General features: G+C 41.1%; 1 protein-coding gene across 1 annotated transcript; it reads right to left on the bottom strand.

Annotated features, from left to right (window-relative positions):
* Positions 1–390: 390 nt before the first annotated feature.
* On the bottom strand, positions 391–26,949 carry GPT2 (glutamic--pyruvic transaminase 2). Its single transcript, XM_038148166.1, has 11 exons — positions 26,294–26,949; positions 16,069–16,158; positions 14,490–14,598; positions 10,812–10,945; positions 8,652–8,895; positions 7,832–7,911; positions 7,137–7,273; positions 6,276–6,450; positions 5,685–5,840; positions 4,406–4,518; positions 391–3,095 (listed from the first exon to the last, which is right to left on the bottom strand). Exons 1-11 carry the CDS (start codon positions 26,618–26,620, stop codon positions 3,005–3,007), a joined length of 1,656 nt encoding a protein of 551 aa, XP_038004094.1. The 5' UTR covers positions 26,621–26,949; the 3' UTR covers positions 391–3,004.

Genomic DNA, 26,949 nt, shown 5'->3' with positions numbered 1-26,949 from the left:
GAAGTTTTTTAAAAAGGGAACTGACAACACCTCACCAAAGCTTTCAGGACACAGTTGATCAGCCTCAGGTGCCTGGCTGATCCTCTCTGTGAAGAAAGAAGTCTGGCTTGCTTGACTCCTGGTTACAACTCCTTACATTATAGAATTAATTATGAGCATAAACTTGCCTAAGACCATCTCTATTTACAGTTCTGCACTTGTAGGGAATAGTTTTGTGGTAATAAGTTGGACAAATGTCAAGTCCATAAACTGGAGTGACGCAGAAATTAATGATCTGGTACATGGGTATTAAGTATTAGTAAATATTGGTTTGAACATGGGATTAAATGTGTCATAGTGCAATCCAGCTGGTGTTGCTCCAGTGACATAGAAAATGGAGAAGTATTACAATTTTTTTAACATGTGCTTTATTATTTGGAAGTCTCATACATCTGAAGTACTGTTATAAGGAGCACCTGGAGGAAGATCAAACCTAGAAGCATGCATTTGAAAGGAAGAATTGTCTGTTATTAATGAAATATTTCAAAGACATGGAAAACAAGCCTTTTTGTCTTAGGTTTACAGGATTGTTCCACAAAAACGCACATTAACCTTATCACAATACATACAAATATTGTGGATGGACAATAGAAATCACCACCCTTCCATATGAGATGCATCAAGAATAAATTGTTATCCCTTATAATGTCAGAAACAGAAAAGGCACCATAATAGAATGTTTAGAAAAAACTCAGTTTATGCCATTATATTTTGATTCAAAAGTGTAGGAATTACTGTCCCGACTTAAAACAAAAAGCCTTTCACACCTGTAAATTATCATTATAAACTTGTAAACCTTTACATTTTTTTTCCAGAAGTATCAGGTGCAAATGCAAGGCAAATATAAAATCTATTGACTTATTAGATTACAAATACTACCCCATGAAAAAGCTGTAGTTACAAAAATATAAAAAATATTCTAACTCCCATTGTTAGATCTTAGTTTCAATCTACACTGCATTAAGAGTCCAAAGCCAGATCTGATTTGGACACATTCCTAGAGTAGGAAAGTGCTGTTTGTCTTATTTTCACATCATTACTCCGATCTCCTCCCACGGTTTTGCTTTCTGGGTTTGTTTTATTTATTAGTGCATATTAAGGATGCCAAGTGGTGGGTGCTGGCAGGTTGTATTTCTCAATGGATGGCAGCAGCGTAAGTGCTCTCGGTGCGCTCTCCTCCCAGAGGCGCACTGCTCTGAGAAGAAAAACGTCATTTTTTTCTCCAATCCTCCACAGCAGCTTTGTGTAGCAGCCATTTTCATCTATAACCTGTGAGCCCTGGCAGGTGATCGAGAGGAATGAATTCTTCTCACAAGCCTCAGCAAGGAGCTGCGAGAAGCTCAGCCACTGCTAATGCCGGGTCATAGACAGGGGCTGCTGTGGCAAGGACAGTTACTGGCAGCGTCCCATCTTCCTCACAGGACAAATTGGCACAGGTTTATCTGGATGGTGTTTCTCTAGCCCTTGGCTTTAGTAGGCTGGATCAGCACAGGGTGGTGGACTAGCTACAACAGCAGCCTCACAAAGTGCCGGTAGACATTCAAATGAGTTTACTTCTAAATAATAACTTAAAATAAATTACTAGATCGAATGTGATATTCTTGATGAATAAACTCTGTAACTCTGAGCCTAAGCCTGACAAATGCTAATGCTTTCATGTCTGAATACAGAAAGCTCTGTTCTTTTAGCCCTTTATCAGAGCTAGCAGAAGGTGTCCAGCTTCCAGCTCTAGAGAAACAGAAGCTGTCCTTTGTTTTGCAGGGAAGCTGGCAGAGATTAGTGGAGTCACTCAGCTGTACTCCCAGATAGCCACCTTGTTCAGCTGGGCTTTGAGAAGCACTCAGGATCGTTCAGACAGCAGTAGGACTGTGGAAGATTTAAGTGTCAGCTGCGCTTTCATTATCTTTATGCTTGGTGTTAGACTTTTTCCTTTAAATACCTTCCTCTTCATTAGAAATCAGCCCCAGCATTTCTCCTGGTAACAACGTGTCAGTCTTTGCAAGCTCCAGCTGGATTTTGGCCAGCTCGAGGGGCTGTGTGATGTTTCCAAACAAATGCTCCCCACAGACAGAGCGGTTCTGAAAGGGTTGTGTTTTACCCGGCTTGAAAGGATTGACTGTACTCACATCTGCTTTGAAACACTAACTTACTCTGTTCCATGTGTATAAAAGATGTGGGCTAACAGGAGACTCCTGGAATTGTTATGGCAGGAAGTGTTCGGTGCTCTTATGCTGGGATCATGTGTTGAATAGCACAGGAAGAAGATTGTATTCCTTATTATGTTTCATTTTCATAAAAATATTGTTCAAGCAGACACCACGTTTACTCCTCTGATCAAAACTGTATATTCCATTCCAGCTGAGCTGGGATAGCAGGGTTTCTTTTCAGCAGAATTTCAAAGGTATCTGCACACATCTGCTGAGGATTTTTTAAAATAAGCACGCTGTCCCTACAGCGTGCTTGATCGGGTTTGGAGAACACTTCACACTTAACAACAAAAATTAAACCAAGCAATACCTATAATGTAGGAGTTTTGATTTTTGTTTAGTAGAATTTTAAGATGGGAAACAAATTCCTATCTAAACAATTGAACTTGGCATTTCTGTTTTGTAAAAACCCAAATGACAGTAGTAATTTTAATGAGCAATTCCCTTCCCCAACCTATTGAGTCAAAAGTTCACACATGTAACTTTCAATCAAGGCACAAAAACATTTACTGACTCTTTCTTTTCACCGCTTTCTTCACATTCTTCCCCTTCCCTTTAAAAAAAAACTTGGTGTAACAATGTCTTCTACACCAGACATAACTTTAATAGTCCAATAAGCTGTAGCAGTATCTGAGTCTGGTTCTATCTATTTTGAATTTAGTTAAATTAGATAAACAGCACATTCTCAGCACATCATTGTTCATTGTCTGCATTTGCCTTGAAGGGGAGGGGATGAGGGGGGAAAAGCCACAGTAGTTTCATGCATATTTTTCAAGAAACTTTATGTGGAAGTCTTTCACTTTCTCCAGTAGGATCTTCAGCTTCTCTACTGGAGGAAGAATGGTCATTCTGAAAAATAATATTTAAAGAAATAAAAAAACCAGCCCTTATTATCTTCAGAACCAACTAAACCGTGATCTTTGCACAGATCTTGATTAATCTCAAGGCACAGCAAGTAACATGTTAAGTCTAACATCTTCTTGATGTTATTATCTCTTTTTTTTTTTGCATTTATACTTTAATTGAACTATACCATTAAACTAGAGCAATTTGTTTCTATTGGTGAGAACACAGGAATTCAAGAACTGTTATTTTCTGTTGAGTGGTGTAGAAGATTATCAGTAAGAAATAACAGCAACTCAGTTTCCACTGTTGGGCATTTATGCCAAATTATACCCAGTTTTTTGAGCTTTAAGAGTTGTAAGTTATGAGTAAATGTACATTTTTTTCTTTAATTGAAAACTGAGTTCAGAAGCATTAGAACAATGCAACATCCCATTCTGCAGGTTTTTGTCCCTTTTCCCTTCTTCTGCACACCCTGAAAATCCCATGGGGTGTGGATGCCAGGCTGCTTGCAAGAACACAATGGCTTTCCCACACTGCTGCAGGAATGGACTCTAGGTTTCCCCTGGAGCTGTACGTACCCAGGATCTGACCCAGCAGGCTGTGCTGCACAGCTGCCAAGGCTAAAGGTACCCTCTGCTATGCTGTTTCACATGCAGAAACAACCCAGCAGAGGGTGAGGAAGACTGAATTCTGTGCTAAATTCTAGCTATCAGTGGCTTGGCTGGAGCAAAGTTCTGTTTATTGCAAACAAAAGCAACAGTTTTGGTATTAGAATATTTAGTTCAACATCTTGTTTTGGTAAAGTTATGCAGAGTGTTTAAAGAGCAGATTTATAGGGACGATACTGCATTTTTCATGCAGTTTCTCCCATATGGAAACACAGCTTAACCCCGTCCTCCCCCAAAAGAATGCAGGGCAATTTTTGTAATTCCAGAGCCAACTTTAAAATTAAAGTCTAAACTATTAGTATTGTTTGTATTCCTGGAGAAGGCATTTCAAATGCCAGTATGTAAAAAACAATTATGCCAACAAGCTGTGAAAACACCATAAAAACTTGTATAGCTTGTCTAGCAGACCAGGTCTTTGACCTTGCTGTCAGTCCACAGAAACTGTCCAGTGGAAACTGAGACAACAGTAAAATAAAAATAAATAAAATATCCTTGTATTTAATAAATAAAAATCCTTGAAAAAAAAATCCTTGAAATAAAAATCCTTGTATTTAATCAGAAGACAAAGAACTGGGATGATACTTTGCTTACTACTAATTTGATAATTTTAAAGCTAATTTGCTTTAAAACAAACAGAAACTGTACCTGAAATGGTAGGTTCCTTCTCTCTGGCCAAATCCACTTCCAGGTACAACACATATTCCAGTCTCTTCCAGAAGTTTCATGCAATAGAACATATCAGGTGCCATTTTATGAGCCTAAGGGAATGGATGCCTTGGAATTATTGAAGTCAAAATATTCCTAATATATAGAATTTCATGATTGCTTTTTTTTCCCCTTGAAATTTAATGTCACATTATTAGTTTCTTATTCCCTTTACTAAGGAAGATGAGGAACAAATGCTAATGGGGCAGTTCACACTGAATTGACTAACAGTACTTCATGGAGGAGCAGGGCTGAAGAACTTACACAAAAACTCACTTCAAAAGAAAGGCTTTAGGTAATTTTGTTATTCCCCTTGACTGCTTGTAACTTTTGTCAGGAGTCTAAAAGTTGTACTTGGAAAAATCTAAGGCACTGACATTTGATAAGATTAAATTAATTTGAGAACTGTGTGTTCCAGTTCTGTTGGCAGCTACTATTTTTTTCCCCCAGAATAATCTGCTGCCTAGGAAGTCCCCTGATTAATAACTATGAGAGGTTCTTAAATATGTACAGGTTATACACCTAATCAAATAAGCAGCTGAAAAACAGCCCTATTTTTGTTCTCAGCTGTGCTAATAAAATTCCCTTTACAAAATGAATATTACAAATTAGGTTTCAGAGCTCTACTTAGGAACAGAAAGACTTATCATTTATTAACATAGGTTACTGTCCCAAAGGCAAAAAGGTGAAATTTGTAAGGAAAGCTCCAGCCCTCTTTCCCATTCCTGGTGAATGGGGCTTCTTTTGTAGGGTCAGTAGCAAGCTCCAGCCCTCTTTCCCATTCCTGGTGAATGGGGCTTCTTTTGTAGGGTCAGTAGCAAGCTCCAGCCCTCTTTCCCATTCCTGGTGAATGGGGCTTCTTTTGTAGGGTCAGTAGCACACTGCCACTCACACAAGCTGGTCTCCTTAACCCAGGCATGGGCAGCAATTTGGAACTGCACAGGGCCAGCTACTTGTGTGACTTAAACACCAATGTCCTTGGGGACACTCTCAACCTGGGAGCCTTAGCACTGGGATGAAATGATCTGTTCTGTTTTCTTCTCTTCAAATAAAGGTCATGTTATATTTTAGATCATACACAGCCCATGAAACTTTTGTACTCCATCTCTGGAATCTTTTGCCTTTGTACTCCATCTCTGGAATCAAAGTTGATCATTAGAAGTGGCAGGCGCAGGTGAGACGAGGTTAAAATGGATTGGGGTGAGAACGACTGACTGACCTTTGCTTCCTCAATGGCTTTGGGAGGAATAAAGATGCGAGGGAAAGCGTACATAGCTCCTTGAAGGGGGTTGCAGTGAACTCCTGGGATCTTGTTAAACATGTCTTCTGTTAGTTTGGCTTTTTTGGCAAGATTGTTCAAAACAGATTCCTTCTCCTGTTTAAAAGGAAGGTGTTCAGTTGGACACATTTCAAGTAGCAATAAAAACACCAGGAGAAATGATGATGTTTCAAAAGGCCTTCCCCAAATGAAACACTGGTAGGGCTTTGCTGAGCTGTTAGAGCAAACAATGTTCCAAATTCCAGCTGTGCTCTTAAAAACTGCAGTGCAAAAAGGCTTTAGCAGGGTACAATTACAGTGTTGCAGACAGACAATAACCTGCAGAAGTCTCTATCTGTGTGCCCTCTTTTTACAGTCTCCTTCCTCAGCATCCACTCCTGGCTCTTTTTAGAGACCATCTCAATTGAACCTTTGATTTGACTTGATAGGAGAAACGAAAGAACACTCTTTGGTCTCTGTGCATAATATGAGTTCCCGATACTTAGGACAGGTTTGTGAAATGCACGAAAGAACAAGCATGTTATTGCTGACCTTTATGAACTGTGCATAAGATTCTTCTCCAGGTACTGGAGGATTCACCACAATATCCATGGCTGCTTGTCCTGAGACTGGAGGGCAAAGGCGAACAGAAAGCAGCTTAACGAGCTGTCCTTTGATTTCTGGGTGCAAGTTTATGACCTCCATGTAACCTCCTCTGTAGCCACATCTGTGACAAAGTGAACAGAAGAGATTGGTTAACTTCAAGTCTATAAATACAACAAAACAATGAAAGTGATTGCAGAAGTGGAAAGATAGCTGATGAGAATCTCACAATAGGTAAGATACAGCTTGTTGAAACAGCTGCCACACTGATATGATTTAAGATGGAGCTGCATGACATGTCATTAAGTCCTAGTATCCCATACAGAGATAAAGGTGGACATGCAGCTTCCCTGGTAGGCAAGTTAACAATTAACATGGATCTTTAATCTTCAGAACGAGAGCATATGGCTGTAGCAGCATACATTGAATCAAAAAATTCTTTTTCTTCCATGTCCTCCTCCCCAAAAAAACCAAACCCAAGCATTTGTAATATCCCAGTGATTATTGAGCTGTTCCCTTGAATGTTGGAGGCCAATTTTCCTTTATCACAGGTCCAGATTGGGACTGTAGGATTTCACCTTTTGGGACTGAGGCATTAGGTGTCTGAAATAAATACGCTTATTATTTGGTACTTCAAAAACCACTGAGTTAATCCATTACTCTGTGCTTGTTTTTCTTTTCTTAATAGTCTTTAGTTAAAATTAATAGAGGATTAATTATGGTGGATTACCTTCAGGTCAGTAATATGAAAGCGCTGTCCAACCAGATTAATGAGGAAGATGAAATAAAAAAAAACTAAATCAGACTTACTCGCCCATGTATCCCTTAGAGGTGGAGTGAAAAGAGGCCAGCTCAACATTGTTATAGTACTCGGGTCCCATCTCATACAGAATCTTTTTGAAAGAATGAAACTGGCATCCTTCAGAGTACACATTGTCCTGGTAAACCTGAACAGTCAGAAGACATTAATGTGCTCTGTTCCCCCAACTAAGGATAAAACACGGCCTTTTAGAGAGGCAGATCTGAACTGAAGAAACAGTCCTTACACTCAAAACTTCAAAGCTGTTAGAAGACACAAGGTTCTTTGTTAAGTCATAGTTACTGTAATGATACTTTTTATCTGATGTGACCACACTTAAAGGCTGGGCCTTTGGAGAACAGCGAGCTTCTTTGGATGATTTAACCTTTACTTGTATGTTTGAATTGATTTTCCTTCTGTCTCTGCCATGTGAAGTGGTCTGAGCACCACGAAGGTTTTTAGGTCTGTTCCACCAAAGTTCTTCCTTGTGTCCCCTACACTTTCTCCCTAGTTCAAACCCAGATCAAGCCACCTGCTATACTGATCCTTTGATATTAAAAATCTTGCTTGTCTCTTCATGTCTTAACATAATAACCGAGAGTCTGTTCCCTGTACTTAAAAAATACCACTACCACACATGGAACAAAACTGTACCTCATATGAGTACCCTTAGCTGTGCTTTTGAGAGAATAGATTATTTCATTACCTCATCAGCCAGAAGAAAGAGTTTTTCTTCCCACGCAAAGTGTATCACGTCTTCAATGCACTTTCTGTTTTGCACCTGTCCTGCAGTTTGATTTTTAAAGCAAGAAGAAAGTTAGTGGAGGGTACACATACAAATCTTTTCACCCACACCTAGTTAGATTACCCACTTTTCAAGAAGATATCCCTCTTCCTCAGAAAAGTGCTACTGAACTTTGGAATTCAGTTCACTAAATATGAAATTAAGCAGCATTTTTGGAAGAATTATGGTACAAGGTAACTTAGTCCATCTCAAGCAAAGGGAGTGTGAGATGCAGTACTCAATCAAGGACTTATTGAGAGTACTCTGTGTATAGCTAATAATTGTAAATGCTCCCATGCATGATGGTTAGGGGGGAGCAAGCTTCTCACCAATCAACCTCAGCTACTCAAAAAGCTAAATTCTGAGGGAGGTTTGCCACTGAGTTCTGAGTTATTGGAGTCATTGCCTCTCAGAAGCCAAGAGGCGACAGGCCATGCCAGAAGCAAGATCTTTCCTAAAGACCAAAAGTGACTGAAAGTCATTCCACAAGTCTGGAAAAGTTCAGTGGAAGCAGCAGCTTCACATGGGATCCTGTGAAGTGAATCTGCTCCCTCCTTTCTGGAGTTCCAGGACACTAAAAATATGTTTCTAAAAGTAAAGTCTGTCCTACTTTGAGCACTCTTCTCTGGAATTCAGCTCAACATATTTGATATGTACTTAGGATTTGCCTGCAATGTCAAATGAATGAAAAAGGAAAGAAAATGGTCTTAAAACCCCTTCATTAAACAAAACTCCTACAGACCTGTGGGATTTCCAGGGTTGATGATGCAGAGGACTTTTGGATTGCAATATGCCTTAGCTTCATTCAAGGCACGGCGAAGTTCGTTCACATTTAGAGCCCAGCAATTTTCTTCATCCAAATAGTAGTTCACCTGGATAGCATCCAGTTCAGAGATGGCTGCTGAGTATAAGGGATACTGGGGTATAGGAATCATCACTCCTGTTCGAGATTTGCCCCATCCTGATATCAAGATCTTTAAAATTGCCTGGGGAAAAAAGGAGGAATTTTAAAAAATAAAAAGGTCACGCACTGGAATTAATAACATTCTCTGGAATAAGTTATTAAACTTCCTGAAAAAGTGTAGAGTTAAGGTGGAGTTCTGTCCTAGAAGCATATAGTCAAAGAGAGTTATTTATTTCAAGTTGTTACTGGCTGAGTGAGGATGGTCTAAGATTAATGGAATCCTCTCATGTCATAACTTCCAAAGATCATGCCTGATCAACTACAAAATTTAGGAAAAACATTCTGAGCACAAGGCTAGAGGGCAAGTTGGAAACAGGAATATCAAGATCGTGATTTTTTTTGCTATGCCCTGTTGTAAGCAAAGAAGCTTTAGCTAGTTCTTGCTTATTGCCTTACATTCATTTAATCTCATTAACCACAAGAGACCAATAAATAAAACCAGAAATAAGAACTGGGGCCTGTGCAGATTCTCCCTTGGAACAGAGAAACCTGTTTTACATCAGGAGCAATTATGTTTTCATTTTCAAGTAACAGAGCAGACCAAATTCTGCATGTACTGGGATGGAAACAGAGTCATATGTAGCTTATGTCCAGAAGATACAGGCAGAAAGGTAATGCTTGTGCTAAGGTCAGTCCAGACAATCTCTTTGTGCCCAATGTCTGTGTGATGTGGAGGCTTTTTACATGTGAATTAAATAAAGCAGTGCACAAGGGGCAGGAAGCAAAGAGATTTCTTGCCTTTATAACCACAGGAGAACTCTGAAGTACAGGTGCAATCAAAGCAAGCATCCTTATCAGCATGTAATTGGCATCTAAACCCAAAAATATCTTTTCTCTCAGCAGCAGTATCCTTTCATTTCTTTGTAGTTTTAGTATGAAATCTGCTGTTCTGTGCCTCTCATCACACACTCAGCTGCTAAGCTAATGATTTATAATCAACATAATTTTGTACCCACCACTAGTTTAAAAATACCAAGCATCCAAAACATATAATCAGGACCAAATGCGTATTTAAAAACTCCTTAACACCCTCTCTCCCCTGAGGTGTGAAACAACAGTTGTTTTATCTTTAGAAGAGCCAAAGAATGAGCCTGGTAGTGCTGGCTTTACATCAGTGGTGAAATCAAATCGGCGTGGCGCAGATCAGCTGTGCTGCGCTGCCATTCCTGACAAGCTGCCAGTGTCAGAAACTCTGGAAAGCCAAGTGACTGCAGAGCTCTGGAGAGCTGCTCCTGCCGGGTCGCTGTCATTCTGAGCTCTGCCACTAGATGTCCTTTGAAAAACCCCTTCACCAGCACACTGCCGAAGGCTGCCCTGATGAGAGCCAAACTGCTGCTGCGCTGCCAGTGAATGTGTCTGGGTAAAGGAGCAGTCTGATAGAGACTGCTATTCCTGTCTTAACTGAGGGCCATCTTTGAACCTTGGTTAAACCCAAAACCTGAAGTTTTTCTCAAACAAACTAAAATACACCAACAGAAATAAATCTTTGGGATTTTCACTGGCATTGATCTGCACTAGCAGAGTTTACTTGGAAGAAGAACTGAGAGTTCTCACCTCTGAGGTTCAGTCCCTCTTCCAGTGACTGATACCTTCTAATCTCCAGTGTCTTAACCACTGAGAACAACCATTATTTAGTCTGAATGCACTGACTCTTCTAAATTCATATTTAGGCACCTGTAGCTCCTTTCATATTACCTCTACAGAAAGGTACAATTTAATGTCTACTAAGAGACTTTGCACACGCTTCTCAGCTGGCTCCTGACATCCACACAGGGGGTTCACTGGTGTGTTCACAGGGCTGGATATTCATTGAATGTGGCTTCCTTGACTGCCAGATCAAACTCACAGGACTTGGTGAGACCAGAGGTTCACCAGGGATCTGTAGTTGCAGAGGTAACAGTTTGTACCTGAAGGAACAGGTTTCACTTTAACACTTACAGAAATGCCATCGCTTGCCCCAGTGGTGAGGTAAATGTTATCTGGATCTGCAGGAACCCCTCCATCTCTTCTTTCAATATATGAAGCCACATCTTCACGGATGCAATTTATACCTTGACTGGCAGTGTAGGATCCTGTGAAAAAAACAGAAAGAGACGAGAATTGAGTGCAATGTACATCAGATTTTCTGTTACTAGCAAAACTCCTGAGCTGGTATTGTATAGAGTAGTTTGTATATATGAGCCATATTTATATGGATCCCCAGGATGGGTTTGCTTTTTTTTCCATGGAGTAGGAAAGGGAGCTGGTTTGTTCATAGAGCAAAAGAATTAATTTGGAAGTAAACAAATACAATAGGCATCACTAAAATACAAAAATAACATACTGGATTGGTAAAAAGTGTGATTTCAAGCCTATTTTGCAAACTGGGACAGCAATCCCATTTTTACTGTCTTTCAGCTGCTTTCTTTATGTTGGAAGCACTCCTGAATGTAAACAAACTCCTATTTAAGTAATGGGAAAAAGGAACAGAGGTAGCATGTGCAATAGAAAAGAAAGTAATTTCTTTTAATCCATGATAAATATAAGGGTTTTCTTTGCAACATGAAAATAACATATCATTTTCTCCCACAGTCTGAAACAAAAAAAAAATCCTAAACTGCTTCTCTCCTTCCCCCACAGCATCTCCCACAACCACTTTTCAGCAGAAATTTCTAGAATCTCCCCAGTCTCACGTGTAGTTTACAGAGCACAACTAATAATCACAAATAAAATGAGATGTTAGATGCCTGTGTGCATCACTGCTGAGAATGTGCAACAAACAAAGAGTAAAAATAAGCCTAGGTCAAGGTGAGGAATGAATTCAAGCTATGAAGCCTAAGAGTGATGGACAAAGAAGTGACAAGTATACATCTATTTTAGAACACTGTCAGGAAGCTGCAGGATCTTCTTTGCTTGCTGGGTGGAGTGGAATAATTATGCCTGACTTAACTCTTATCACTCAGTTATCTGCTAGTAGTCTGCCCGGTAGGACTTCTGTGAAAGCATGATTTAAAAAGACAAAGAACCTTTGCAAGCCCTGCACAATTGTATGGGATAAAATGGTGATTCAGGGCACCAAGTCCCCTGATGTCCTAAACATTTACTTTTACAAGACCAGAAGTTATATTGGGTCTGTACATGGATCTTTGACCACAGCCAGGAGAATGCTGTTAATGGAGGAGAACAAACCGAAGCTGTCCTTCTGTCTTGCGTTCCATTGGGTGCTGAGTCCTACCACTCTGAGGACATACAGAACATTTACTTGCACTGTGCTGCTACACTTACTTGTACTCAGTTGATGGCTTTGACTAGAACCCGTGTTTGCACTGTGGGATGCAAATAAATAAACCTAACCCCAAAAGCTGCATATATTATGCATTTTTATATAGAGGAGGGATGTCTCAAATGGCTGGAAAGATATTCCAGTTATCCCACATGCAAAGTAAGTGGTGTCAGGAGAACCCCAGAGTGCCTGGACACAAGAGAAGTTGAGGACACATCTGAGCCTTCATACACGGCCTGGGAGTAACGAGACTCAAAACCATGAGTAGGGTTTTGCCAAATGAATGTTCATTGGAAATGAGGGCATTCTACTTCACTTCAAGAGGTCATTTCATATTCATATTAACTTTACAATTAATACCTTTAAATGGGCTGGTCTAGATAAGGGTGCAACACTTCAAATGGCTTTGACCATATGCAGTGATTCCACCTTTGTGTTGGATTGACAAAGTTGAAGGTTTTGAACACAACACAGTGGGGCCAGTTTCTCATCTTTGCTTTCTCACAAGAAAGGCAATTTCTCCTTCTCAGCCACGAAGAGAACAGCAGTAAGCTGTCAGACTAACAAAGTGACAGGGGTGACTTCCATTCAGCTGCACGTCCCTGTGCCTCTGGCTGCGTGTTTTGGGAGGCTGAACAGAGGCTGATGAGCTCCAGAGGCCAAGAGGAGGGGCTGGCACACCTTACTGGAGCCAGGGAGGGTGGACAGGGGGCAGAAACCAGTACAGCACATCAGTAAAGTCCACAGTGGTTTTAGTTGTCAGGAATTTAGAGGTACAGTTGTTCTTGGCATAAATAATTTCAAAATAAAAAACTTTTAGACTCCAGAACCTGAATTTAGCCACTGAAATGAACAGTGCGTATTCAGAATTATCATCTTATTTGAATACTGCAATTGTTTCAGGCCTACTTCCTCAGAATCTACTGAGCTAACAGAAATTATGGGAAATGTGTGATCTTCTGAAAAAAAAGGAACATATTTCTGAAATATTATGCAAGACTGAATTCTTTATAATATGGGGCTGTGGTGTCCCATGCCACCATGCCCTTAAGGGGAAAGGAGCACCAAGGGGCCAAGACTGCTCCTTCTGAGAACTCCTTCCACATCCCTAAATTAGACAATCATGACAAAGAAAGACTGAATCAAAATTCACATGTATCCCCAGTAACTCCTATGTGCCAACAGTACTATGTGGATTTATCGTTCCAAAGTAAGACAGGAAAGGGATCCACTGAGGTAGAGGAACTTCTCAGTTTTGATAACATGTTTTTAATGGTCTACATTAAAAGACAACCCAATACAAAAGAGGTGATGATAAAACACGTTCTGTATTAGGCTGCGTTGTCAAGCTTGAAATACTGCTAATGCAATCACTGTTTATGTTTTGTTTATTTTATTATGTTTTATTTTATTAAGTTTTATAGCACCTACTCTCAAAATATACCAGTGCAAATAGGCACTGCAATCACAAAGACTAAGAAATATGCCAATTACTGTAATAAGTCCTCTGAAATGTCACTGTTTGCCTACTTGAAAGGAGGTAAGTGTGCCAGATTCTTTGCTGCACCCAGCAGTTGTAGCAGTATCTGCAGAGTAGAAATTCTCATGGCATTTGCCAGGTACAGGTAGGCAGCACAATAACTAGATGAGAAAGAAATTGTCTCTTACATTTCCTTTGTAATGAATATGCAAAGTTTGTACTTATGTGGATATGACATGTGCACTCAGCCACTGTAGGAACAGTGGTTGAAGAACAGAGCTCTGTAGTTCTTTCAAGAGTTATTTTACCTTGGAGAAATAGAGCTTTGATACCTTCAGTTAAAACTATCTCAGCAAGGTAAAAGACTTTCAGCAGTGTAGCTTTCCTTATCACCTTGGTACCTGAGTTCCTGATACCCCAGAAAACATTCTTCAACTGATGGTTCGAAATGAAGATCCAGGAGCGTGCACTGGATCAGCTATGGACATATATTGTTTGTTGATACCAGCATTACAGGGACAGTGGGCTCCTTGGCAGAGAAACAAGTGGAGAAGGTAAAAACTGTAAAACCCTCCACCTAGTCTTAGTAAGAGACGCAGAGCTCTGGATTCAGAGATGTCATACCAACAGAACAGAGGCTCATTAGTACTCTCTGCCACTTTCCTGGTACAAAAACCCCTCAGCATTCCATTTAGAGTTATGCCTAGATGTTATTGTGGCAAGGGCTCCATAACCCTCACCTTCTCCTCTGTGACAAGTTCCCCAAAAATTTGCACCATTGGTCACCGTCTGCAGGTGACACTGCGAGCCTGCCCCCATCAGCTGCAGATCTGGAAGCACCTGTGTTGTTTCTAACACCAGAACAGAGCCTTACCTAAGCTGTTTCCTCCACAGCCCTGCAAGATCCGCCTGGCGCGCTTTTTGGCGTCCTCCGGAAAGCTCGGGCTGTCCAGCAGGTTTGGGTATGTACACAGGGCCACTACCTGCAGTGCCAAGAACACGTCAATTGGCCACTTTTCTGTGCTTAGTTTAAGTTGAATATATTATGTTAACTTCCCTTGGAAATGAAGATCACAAATACTGGCTAATTTAAAGCACAGGTTACTGATGAAGAGTTTGCAGTTGGTTTTTTTTAAGGGTTGTTCTCACAGAAGAGAAAAAATCTTATCAGGTTCCAAGTTAAGCTGATAACAACAGTTCTAGAATTATTAACTATTTGTATTACAGACAGTGAAGATTCCAGGTGAGCTAAGCATAGTGCAAACACAGTAAAGCACAGTTAACTATTCCTATGTTATTTCTAAGCAGCTCTATCCTCCACTCTTGTGTGTTCCTAGCCCACTTTTATTGACAAGAAATCAAGATTTTAAATATGGAGCACAACTGAGAAATACAATCAAATTTTGAAGTCATAGTGACATGTTCTAATAATCCTTCCCCAAAATAACTTCTAGTTCTTAGTGATTTGAATTCATGGGAAATATTTATTTTAAAAAAGAAGGGATGATATAGAACATAGTAAAAGTAGAAACACAACCCCGCAGAATTAAGTTAATGAAGGAATGTAAGACACAAAGAATTGAGGTCTCTCTTGAGATCAGCTTAATTTATTCCAGTCTCTCTCATTTTTATGCTTAAATGGTGTAATGTGGACAGGCTGTTGTCATCTTGAGGGACAATGACAATGAATTAATCCATGTGTGCACACAGTCATGGGGAGAAAGGATTTCCCATTTTATTTAATACCATTGGAATAACCTGTAATACATTTGAATAATTTATAAGAAGCTCAGGTCTCCCTAGTTTGCTGCATAGCTCGATTTTATGGTCTCATCACCTGGACCCTCAGTTTGATAAGGCTTCAGTTTGTCCTGGAACTCTCTTAATTTGCATTATTATAGACAGAGGAGTTTACATGAGGGTGTGAGGGATGCTCAGCAAATAAGATAATACTCATTTTAACCTTGTGTTTTAGGAATAATATACAAATATGAATTCTGTTGTAGTCTTTCCTCAAAGTTAACCTACCAGTTAGCTTGCCCAGAGGTAAAATGTGCAAAATGAGACACAGTACAAGCAGTTGAAGCCAGCTACGTGCAGATTTCAAAGTATTCTCTCAGATGAAGAAAGGCTTTTGTTTTTTTCTTTCAAGAGAACCACTTCCTTTCTTGAAGAGCATTATTGATAATGAATGTGCTGACTGATAACACAGAAGTGGCAGGAAAAAGTGTGGGTGGGGAATGATATGGAAACTAAGGAAAGCTACTGTGTTAAAAGAGGACAAACAAGCAAACAATAGGAGTTTGGCTCAGAAATGAACATTTAAAATTCTTTACAAAAGAACTATTTTAAGTCTAATTGCATGTAGGGAATCAATTATACTAATACCTATATCAGACAGCTTCAAGGCATTCTAATAAAAAGTGAATAATAATATTTTATAGTAGCCTTACCTGACGGAGGAAGGTGATTGGTCTCTGTCCCATTGCATGTGCATCTCCAATGTTGGCTTTAATCACTTCAGTAAAAGGTTTTTTGATTCCCTAGAAAGAGATCATTCAGAATGTTTTGTTAGGGCTGTAGTAGAAGATTCTTTTTTAGTATCTGTCATGTGGCTGTAACTAAATAGTGCCTGATCTCAGAACAGCTACAGTGGTTAATGTAAAGCTTAATGCATTTCTTATACAACACTGCCAGCAAATCTTAAATGGTTTACAGAAATTTTGTTGACTGTGGCTCATTTTTAAATGATAGGCTGGCTTTTATTTTTCTGCTAGCTGCAAGTAAGAGACTGACTTGGCTGAAAACCACATATTGAGGTAGAAAAGATAAAAAAAAGGCTTGTTGAGTTGTCAGCATTAGAGCAACCTCTTTGAAACACTTAAGGGAGGGATGGATCAGAAGCTAAAAGAAGCTAAAAAGACTTGAGGATATTTGAGAAACCACCAATAAAAGAAACCTCAAAACCTTTAGTTCTTTGAGAGTAAAAACAGTTCTTCTTGCTTATTTATTTTATACTTAGATTAAGTATTCCTTGTATGATGACCCCACTTTTCCATGTAGAGATGTTTCACAAAATATATCATAGTGAGGCTCTGTATGATGAACAGAAGTGCTAAATAATCACCATGAATATTTAAAAGCTTCCTAGTCTCCAAAATCTGAACAGACAGCCATTTTTCCTGTGAGAAACTGAATACATCATGAGAACACAGGGAAAGAAGTTAATGAATGTTGATTAGCAATCACAGCTCTTTAAAAAGCAAAATAAAATAAGGGCATTAAAAAGGCAAGGCACTGACTGGTTGAAAAAAAATCACCAGTGGTTTAAATAAAAAAGATTAACTGAAAGTAAAGGCCAACATTACAAGAAGAATAAGCGAGAGAGGCAATAATAAAATTGGAGTTGTTCTAATGTAAATTTCAGAGGTGGTAGGGAGGCATCCTAACAGTGACAGAATTGTCACGTGGACTGAGGAACTGCAAAATCAGACTGATTAGTTTTCTGTAGAAAATTACCTATACCAGCTGGCTCTGGGTATGGACACAGAAAGCCTCTTCCTGGTCCATGTATTTACAGCCAGTTACTGGATTTGGATATAGAATATGTAGCTGGCAAGCCTTAACTAATTTTTGCTTTTCCACCATGGACTATGGTGTTGGACTTCAATGACAGACCAGAAGCCAGATGTGGAAATAACAATAATACAGGTAGTCACCAAGAATACAGATTCCCAGGAACGCCAAGATTTGGAGGTTCAAGGCTGCACAATTCCCAGTACCCCCTGGATGGACCCTGTCCATCATACATCTGAGAGCACCTGGGGGCTTTCTTTTAAAATTAAATACGTAGTTAGAAATGGCATTAGGACCAGACAATTTGGCTTACATGATCCTGATTCAAGGGGTCAATTTTATATGGCCTTACATTTAGCAGCAATTGAAAAAAAAAAAAGTTCAAATGTTTAAAATAATTGAAAGCGACACACTGAGTCCACAGTCCAAAAAGTCATTTGCTTTTATGCTTGTTGATCTAAGTGAGCCCCCAAATTAAGAGCTGCATTTCAGCTCTAAATAAAGAATTAGAAATAGGGGTGCCAGACAGACATTACACTTATCTGAGGCTGAAGTTTAGTAAATTATGAGTAATGCAAACACCTAAAATTGTATTCTCTTCAAGCTATCTGGAGTCCACTGACAGCACAACACTGTTCCATTCTAATCACAAATAAGTAGGAAGAGAAAGGTCTGTGTAGAAGAAGAACAAATTCAATTTGCTTGAAATGAAGAGAAATTCCCACGTATTTTGGTTGCATTTGGTCTTTACAGCAAATTGAATCAGTTTCACTAGATTTGCAAAGTAATACAAATCTGTTAAGGAATACTGATGATACTTTCTTTGCCTGAAGTTAGGCAGTCTGAGAACACAGCAACATGAAATAGAAATACTCTGATTTATCAGATTAAAACCAAAACAAATCAACTCCCTAATAATATAAATATCTTACATTAGACTAATTATATTTTTTGCTCCCAAATACTATTGTGCTCTGCAATTTAAAAAAAAAAAACCTGCTTCTTTGGTTAGTGAAATGCTGAAAGGTACCTGGCATTTCATAATGTACTTTTGGAGTTTTTATAGTGGTACAGCCTTTGAAACGAAGGTAACAGACCTTATTGGTGCCTGTGTCACATTTATCATAAATAATGTTGGAGCTTATTAGCACTGATGCCATTTATATCTTTATTAGGGCCAAGCTCAGTGTTTTTGCCATCCCTGCAAGTATAGAATCATCACCTACTCCACAAACCCCACAGTCCCTTTGCTTCTCAAATGATGGATCTGGAACAAACAGCAAACCATACACAATAGCTCTCTCACCATAAAATCTGGTTAGAGAACAAATGCTGTGTTTTCTGTGTGGCACACAGTTCCCACTTGGGCTTAAAGGCCCATGGTGCTCTTGACTAATTTGTATTTCTTGGTCTCAGCTACAACTACTGTTGTCTTTTTTGTCTTTCAAAAGAGAAATGCTTTTAAATAACTGGAGCCTTTTCCTTCCCTGACAACGAGTTAATATCAGCTTTAGAACTGTCTTCATGAGACTTGCTATATCCTCTCCCAGTGAAATCTACACAAAAATTGTTATGGCCACTAAGTATTTTTCTATTACTTGATTTCCAGCCTCTCTATGGAAAAAAAAAGGAGTATCAGAAGTTGCTCAGATTTAGTTTAGAACAAAAAGTTCTAAACAAGTTCTTAAAAAAAAAATCTAAAAAAGTTTTTTAGAACAAGAAGTCCCATCTCACCGTTTCAAAAAGAAGGAACAGAAAACAACAACAGGCAAGAACAAGTGCCGAATGTTAATGGGTCAAAGTCTCAAAGCAGGGCTATCAGAAGCGGGCAGCAAGGGGAGTCAGGACAGTGCCTGACACTCTGCAGACGGGTTCAAGGCAGAATTCTGCTCAGACCCTTCAGACAGAGCAGCATCAGTCACCAGCTACTTGTGTCAAGGCTTCTCCTGTGGAGATGAGTGTGGGTATCCAAGGGGAGGGTTATGCCAAATACTTTTTGGAAGGTCTGTGGAAAGATCTGTATGAAAGGAGGCAATGTGAATGTGATGTTGATAACCTCAGTATCAAACTGTAGAGCAGCAGGAAAAGGGCTGCAACAGGTCACAGATTTATTTCACTGCAGAAGGCTAAGCAGTCTTTACCCATGTCAGCAACACACCTGAGCTGACACAATTTATGTCCCCGCAAGCCAAGGAACACACAGGGGGAGCAGGAACTGGGCCACTGGAGTTGTTTTGCTCTCCTCTAGGGATCCCCCAGCACATTTGCCTGTGTCCCATGGCCTCCCTCTGTCTGGGTGCAGGCAGGCCTGCAAGGTGTGCTCCACAGGCAGCCTGGCTGCACTGAGGCAGGCGAAGCTTTGCAGAAGGGAAGCTTGCATAACAGGAGCTCTAATAACAAACTCGTGAGCAGTAAGTTCCAGATTGATTCTCCTGCCTTGTGAAGAGGGTACAAACCACATCAAGGAGGAAAAGAAATGCCCAGCCCTACAAAACAAGCCCTGCTCCAGCCTCCTGCCTTTGGCGGCACCTCACACTGTGCTCACAACGTGATTCAGCCTCAGCTCGGAACAAGGCCAGGCTCCTGCCACTCCTCTGACAGTGTCAGCAAACAGATCCATGGTAGTAGCCCTTTTTTAAAGCTGTAGAAGTCGCCTTTCACCTCCACATGTAAAAGAGAAAATATAAAAACATGTACTGTCTTTTAGTAGCCATCTTCTGGATAATGAAAGGATTTTAATGGAATAAAAGAATCTTCCAGGATTTGGAATATGGTCTTTGGAAATTACTTCCTTCAACTGTTACTTCTGTCTCTCTGCTCTTTTTAGAGGAAATGCATCTTTTAAGACACCTGATGAAACCTGAAGCAAGATAGACACAATTATTCTAACAACTGTATCTAATTATCACACAAAACTGGGAGAAGGGATTTTTATACATGAACTAGAATTCATTGGTGCAAAGTCAACAGAAATCTTTATGCAGTTAACCACATTTGGGGAAGTTTCCTCTTCCCCTAGACATCCCCAGAGCCTCAGGAAACCCATCAGGAAAGGAGAACAGTATGAAATGATGAGCTGTCACTCAAGGAGAGAGCCATGATGGAAGAAGTGTTAAGAGAATTACTTGATCAAAGAAGCAATGTGATGCCAGCACATACACCACCCCAAAGAACGACCATGAGGGCAATGCCCTGCCAGGACCTGCTTTGTCTCTTAGGAGTTTCAGTGTACCTGGAGGTTCCCTTTACAAAGGTACCATCTGACAGTGCAGGCAAACTGCAAAATACCAACCGTGCCCAGAAAGAGTAAAGAATGGTACCAACTGACCCGACACTGTCTTTGTTAAATCTTCAGCAAATTTCAAAGGAAAACCATCCCTCTGGAGAGAGCATGTGTGGATTTGGTAATGGCAATAGGAAAGAATTGAAAGGAGCTCCCTTGAGGAGGCCACGAAAATGTGAGCTGCTTTTAATCCCAGAAGAGAACTGTGTTATTGCAGCTATTTCTGAATTTCAGAATTTGCCTGCTCCTGGCTGCTCCCAATTGTTTCATTTTCATCGCCACTGCTCTGTGCCTCCTCTCGGTGGGTATCAGGCAGTAACACCACACTATGAAACACTGTACTATTTCCTTGAGACTGCTTTTGCTGTGACTTGACTTGCACAAACAAGCTCTACAATCAGAGCTGGCAAACCCAAACATTTCAGCATAGCTGAGATCTACGCTGTAGTAGCCAAGTTACTTGCTTGTTTTTTTCTGTCCTCCTCTCAAGAGGCCAAGAAAGCACTGCCCAGAGGCCCTTAACTAATAGGGATCTGAAGACCTGAATTAGCATTCCAATCTTTTTATTAAAACAGCTCACAGCAGAAAAATAAACCTGGCCTGCTTACCATAGAGTAAGGCTTTGAGTTTGTATTATGCTTGTGTAATTCAAGCTGACATGAGCTGTTTTGGGGATGAAGGAGAAGGCAAATTCTGGATTTTGACTTTAAATGGCAGTGATGACTTGCATGCCCCTCACATCACACGAGAAAATCAGTGGGGCTGACCATTAATTGGCAGATCTGATTCAGAGATTACAGAACAGGACTTGTCCTCAGGTTACTTTTGCCTGACACATTGATCAAAGTGGATTTGCATTCAGAATTTTTGCCTATATAGGTAAACCACTAGATTTCATAAAAGAATTAAATGACAGAATTAGAACAATGCTCATTAGAAAGCGATTAGACATTAAGACCCTCTTAACTTGAAGAGTTTTTGGAAAAGGTCTATTTTAGAATAAATTTTGCTAATGTATTCTATCAGAAAATATCAAAACCTGGATTCTGTGGGTTGTGAGCTTCTGAACACATGATTTTGATAATTGTGCTCTTGAAACCAGTTTTCTTTCACCTTCATCTGCAGTAGTTTTTGGCATCTTAAAAACCATGGGTTTTACTACAGATTCACTTATGTATGCAACATGTACAGACAACTGAGGAACAACAGTTCTGTCTTAATGAGGTCAGATGCTCTTGCCTGGAAGATACTTCCTTCGTGTGCACACAGTCACGTATTCAAAGCAGAAAATTATAGGATGGTAATTTAAGCTTAACATCTTTCATTACTGGGTGTACCAGTCAATCTTGTATCTTTTTCTTGGCATGTTAAATTATATTTCTGCATGTCATTGTCTAAATTGTGTTTTATCTTTCCAAAACTCCCAGGGACACAGTCAATTCACATTTACAATTAAGGCTAGATTCTAAGTCAGAGCTTTTTCTATTATTTCTATTCAATTTAAAAGTGTAATGAATTAGTGAGGGAAAAAACCAAAACAAACCTCTACTGTATTTTAATCAAAATACTTTAGCAGAAGCTGCCTGAGATTTCAGTTACCTAAGCAGAAGGATTTTGGTAGTTTTATTGTCTAAATAGCAATGTAGGGAGTGAACAAGTGGCTTGAATAAACGTGAAACAGGAATCTATTTGCAATAGTTATGCAAATGAAAAGCGTGGGCACAGGAGATGAATGTACAACCCTTTTGCTGTAAAGGTAACAGAAAATTAGGGGCTTCAGTGTATAGGAACTGGATAATGCCATTGAAGGCCCATGGCTCCAGGCCCAGGGCTGGGATGTGTTACCCACCTGTGGTATCTGAAGGAACTCCCTACGTGCTACCAATATATCCCTGCACACCATCCCTCTCCCCCTTTCCACCCTACAATTCCCTTTTGGCTTGAACGTTTGGAAGGACACTGTGTGCCTTACACTGGGCCAGGCCCTGCTTCCAGTGTCACCTGAGCTGACCTGTGGATCCTGAAATGCTGTTTGACATGCACATGATTTGCCAGGAGATGTAAGGCAGCTGCTGAACCTAACACAGAACTTGACATTATGAAAAACTCAATCAGGAATTGGGGAGAAAAGGAGAGTATCAGTGAAATGTCAGAGTAACAGATATGAAGGGATTTTCCATAACAAGGTCAGTTAAAATTAGCATGAATGCAAAGCACCAAATCAGGTATGTGTCCTACCTGTGTAAAGATAAGTTAGTTTGTTATTTCTGATTAGGTAAAGAGAAGGGCTCCTCTCAGACCTTGCTTTATTCCTGCATTGAATTTGTATTCAGGAGCAAATTTCTAATCTGATATGTAATTAAAGTCAATACTTGATACAGTGGCCATTTGTAGGCAAGTCTGTACAAAGGGGGTAGAAAAAAAGGTCTTATTTGATTGAGTTCTATTTAGAGTGTAATCCTTTATTAAAATACCTGTGTTCTAGCTTGCTTAAAAAAATTGCCAGAAACACCAAGAAAATGGTTGGAATTAGTTCTTTCTGTCATCTTAGTAAGTCAGAATCAGCTGATTGCTACCAATAGCAAAGAGGAAAAGAAAAAGGGTTTTCACTTTCAAAGCATGACACAATTTCAAAATTATGAAAAAAAGGCTCAGGAAAGTAATCCAATCACTGATTTTGCATGAGGATTTCCATCTTGAAAGACTTAATGTAGATCAAAGCCCTGATTTTCCACCTAGATGAATACAGGACACAAGCCAACAAAACTTGTGAAATCCAAGTACAGCACGCCCCACCTGTATTGGGCAATCAATCTTAATCTGCTTTAATTGAGTATTTTACTAGTCACATTGGCTTAGTCCCAGGCACGAGAGCTAAAACGAATGCCTCACTTTTATTTGTTCTTTTAAGGAATATCCCTTCAGTTGTCCAGTCAGAGACTTCTTGAGTAACATTTCAGTCCTTATTTCTGTGTGCAGTGTGGCGTTACAGCTCCTGTTGTGATCATTTGCAGTTAATATAGAGAAGCAGCAAGTGCCAGAGAGAATAACAGAGGAGCTGCTCTTTGGGATCTGAGACAGCAGAACAAACCTCAAGGAAGATGAAAGCTTACACTGTGCAAACAGCTTCAAGTAGCTGTTTTATAGTCTCCATAACAGCCCTACGAGTATTAACGAGTATAAGAGTAACCAAATGGAACCAAGCTTAAACAGGGAGAGCCTCTATCACACCTGATTAGATACAATGGCTGCATTTAGGGTGCTTTGGGTTCAGAAACAAATTACCTAAAGGCATCTGGGCAGAACAGGATAAATGCAGATTTACTGCCATTGCTTCACCTCTGCCTGTTCTTGTTACCCCCAGCCACTGCAGTGCTTCCACCTCACACCAGGGAGCCTGTGCTCTCCTGCCTGTGCAAAGCTCTTTCCCCATCAGAGGTGGAGGAGTGTTATGGGGCAATTCTTGCTGTTAGTGAAGAGTGGCCATGGATCTAGAGATGCTGTGGGGCATCTCCTTCCTCTTCCCTGAAGTGGCAACCACTTCAGCCTCTTCCTTTTATCCAGCAGTGTTAATTCTGCTGGCAGTGTTTGGCCTAACCCTGTGAGCTAAGGTTGAGAGGGATGGAAAAAGCTGTACAACTTAATAGAAAGGAAACAAAGAAGTGCCGTTGATGTGTGAGCACACAGAATTAAATTTCAGACACACACACACACAAAAAAAATAGACAATTAGATAGCCTATAATACTTAAGAGGAACCTAGGTATTACTCAACACTGTATGCTTTAGCAGACAGCCTGATTAAACAAGAGAATGAATAACAGTATTTGTCTCATAAAAGCAAAGAGGAATGAGTAACTTGAGAAGTGTGGAAGCAAGTAAAGGATTTCTACTGAAGTTGATCAGTGTTCTCTGCAGATACAGTGTCTCAACTTCTGCAGTAATTTTGTCCTCTCTCCCTGCCAGCTGGGAGGTTTGTTTGCCTTACTTGTGTTAAAGCACAGTCACCCCTAGGAATGCTGGTAGCCATTATCAATGGCAAACATTATTTCATGAGACTGGCTCCAGGAAAAAAATCAAATGGAAAATGCCACATAAGTAAGCACAACACTAAACTGACATAAAAATCTTTTAACAAAGCGATTGCCAATGATTTGCTGTTATATTTTTTCAAAAGTGCACAGTAGATTATTCTTTCTGCCAGTGATTCAGCTGGTAACTGGAGTAAGCAGGGGAGCTGGGAGGAGTTTGTGAAGGGCCTTCTATATTTGTTTTGTCGAGTAACATCTCCTGCTCTGTGATGTTAACTTGAAAACAAACATAGTGATAACACTGGAAGATTTTATACTCTGGAAAATGCATCCACTAGGGAACCTAGCTGCATAAACAGAATGACACCTTTATAAACAAGTTTTAAGGCAAAAATCAAAACAGATGTTCCAAAATTAATTCTTCATTACCACTCTGAAGTTTTAAAGTGAAATTCTAAAAAAAAAGAAGCTATTTGTAATAATTATTGAGTTAGACATAAATAGTTGATGCATATACTACAGTGAACTGAAAATATGCTTCACCTTCTACAACAAGGGGAACCAAGTAACATTAAGGCCAGAGAATTAATCTCTCATGGTTAGAATTGCTGAAGCACGTTTTTGTTCAAAGCACTTTACATGAACTAACGAAAATGGTCTTGCAGTACCTGTAATAAGGTATTAGAAAGACTCTCTAAAGCAGTGACAGCAGGGAATAATATCTAAAATTATAGAAAAACTACTCTGCCAGATGCTTCATCAAAACAAAAATAAGTGTGTCCTTGTGATGAGACACAAAGCTGTGGTTTAAACAGCAGAGGCAGAAAGCCATGTCTGTATTGCTAAGGGTTATTTAGTATCTTTTGTTTCAATACTCAAGGAATAAGAAAGAAATATGAAGAGCAAAATGTAAGCACTGACTGATTTGGATGCTTTATTTAGCACATACTGGCCCAGACCCTTAGGACCTGCTGCATTATCTGATCCGCCAAAGAGTACCAACCACCTACAACTTTGGGCAGCGTTACTGAGTGTTTGTGCTCTGAAGGTTTGTCCTCGGGCACCTCAACTTCTGCAACTAAAAAAAACGAGCACATTCTCGGTGATCTCCTTGGACGCCCCAGAGCAGCGCTGGGTGAGGCTGCGGAGCAGTGCCTGGAGAGCCGGGCCAGCTCACCTGTCAGGAGCCCGGCGCCTCCCTGCCCGGCCAAGGCAGGGTCTCTAAAATCCTCACCAACGACTTAAACGCTCTACGAGTATGATGAAAGCTGGTCACTCACCCCCTTGTATAACACAAAGGACACGGGATTGCAGCAAAGGGTCGAAGTGGCCGGAGAAATGTAAACACTGCTTTATGGGGGTGTCCCGTATCTGCCTTAGGCAGCCAGTGACACCAGATAAACAGTAGCCGGCCGGCGGGTTCCTTTGTTTCGTGCCTCTGCCGCCTCCCGTGGGAAGGGGCGCGGGGCCGGGGGTGCCGCGGCGGAGCGGGGCCGGGGCCGGCCCGGGCAGAGCGCGTCCGGCCACGGCTCGGGGCAGCAGCGGGATGGGGAAAAGGCTGCTCTGCTCCGAGAGTTTTTAACTCGGTAGGAAGCCCTGCAGCGGCACTCGCAGTGCCTCCCGCTTTCCCGAGGCTTCCACAGGGTCACGTCTCAGCCCCGCAGGGTGTCACGTCCCCGCCGAGCCCCGCGACATCCCCAGCCGGGAGCGGCGGCGGAGGAGCGCCCGGGGCAGAGCCGGTGCGGCTGCGGGGAGCGCGTCCTGCCCCGCCCCGCCGCCCCTGCCTCACCTTCCGCAGCTCCTTCTCGATCTCCCCGGCTTTCAGAACGATGGGGCCGCGCACCGCGTATTCCACCGCCTTCACTTGCGGGTTCATGGACTCCAGCGTCAGGATCTTCTCCCTGCTCGCCTTCTCGTTGATCTTCACGGCGGAGGCCTTGGCAGCGCTGCTCCAGCGCACCGTCCCCTCCCGCCGGGGACCCCGCGGCTGCCGCCCGGCCGCCAGCGAAGCGGCGCAGCGCAGAGCCATGTCCGTCCTTCCGCCCCGGCAGCCCCCCGGCCCGCGGCCGCACAGCCGCGCCGCAGCTTGCCTGGCAACCACGACAAACCGATGCATGGTCGTTCGGGTAGTTCCCAAAACCAGAGGAAGGATACGAGTGCTGGGGATCGGTGTATTTCGTAGTCGGAACGGGGCGCTGGTCAGATGCACGCGAGCGGGAGGTGCGGTCAGGAGAAATGCCGAAGAGCTGGCACAGTTACACGTACACGCTCGATCCTCTCATGTCCAGATCCCGCGAACTTAACTGCAATGGATACGACTGATCTCGCAGTGTTGCGATGCCACCGCAGGAGCAGAATTAGAAATAGAAACCACCATTGCATCCGAATAGCGCTGCAGCCCCCTGCCCCGACAGAAGCGCCCGCGCTAGTGCTCTGGAAGAGTCC

Source organism: Motacilla alba, chromosome 11 (genome assembly GCF_015832195.1).
Source record: "Motacilla alba alba isolate MOTALB_02 chromosome 11, Motacilla_alba_V1.0_pri, whole genome shotgun sequence".
NCBI classification, from domain to species: domain Eukaryota; kingdom Metazoa; phylum Chordata; class Aves; order Passeriformes; family Motacillidae; genus Motacilla; species Motacilla alba.
The sequence above is the reverse complement of the archived record's forward strand: the minus strand, read 5'-3'. Positions and strand labels throughout refer to the sequence as shown.

Coding starts and splice junctions, on each gene's coding strand:
- GPT2 (XM_038148166.1), bottom strand. CDS start 26,620: ATGCATCGGTTTGTCGTGGTTGCCAGGCAAGCTGCGGCGCGGCTGTGC. Junction 7,274..7,831: donor TCTTTCTTCTGGCTGATGAG/GTAATGAAATAA, acceptor CTGACTGTTCAG/GTTTACCAGGACAATGTGTA. Junction 6,451..7,136: donor TCTAAGGGATACATGGGCGA/GTAAGTCTGATT, acceptor ACTTTGTCACAG/ATGTGGCTACAGAGGAGGTT.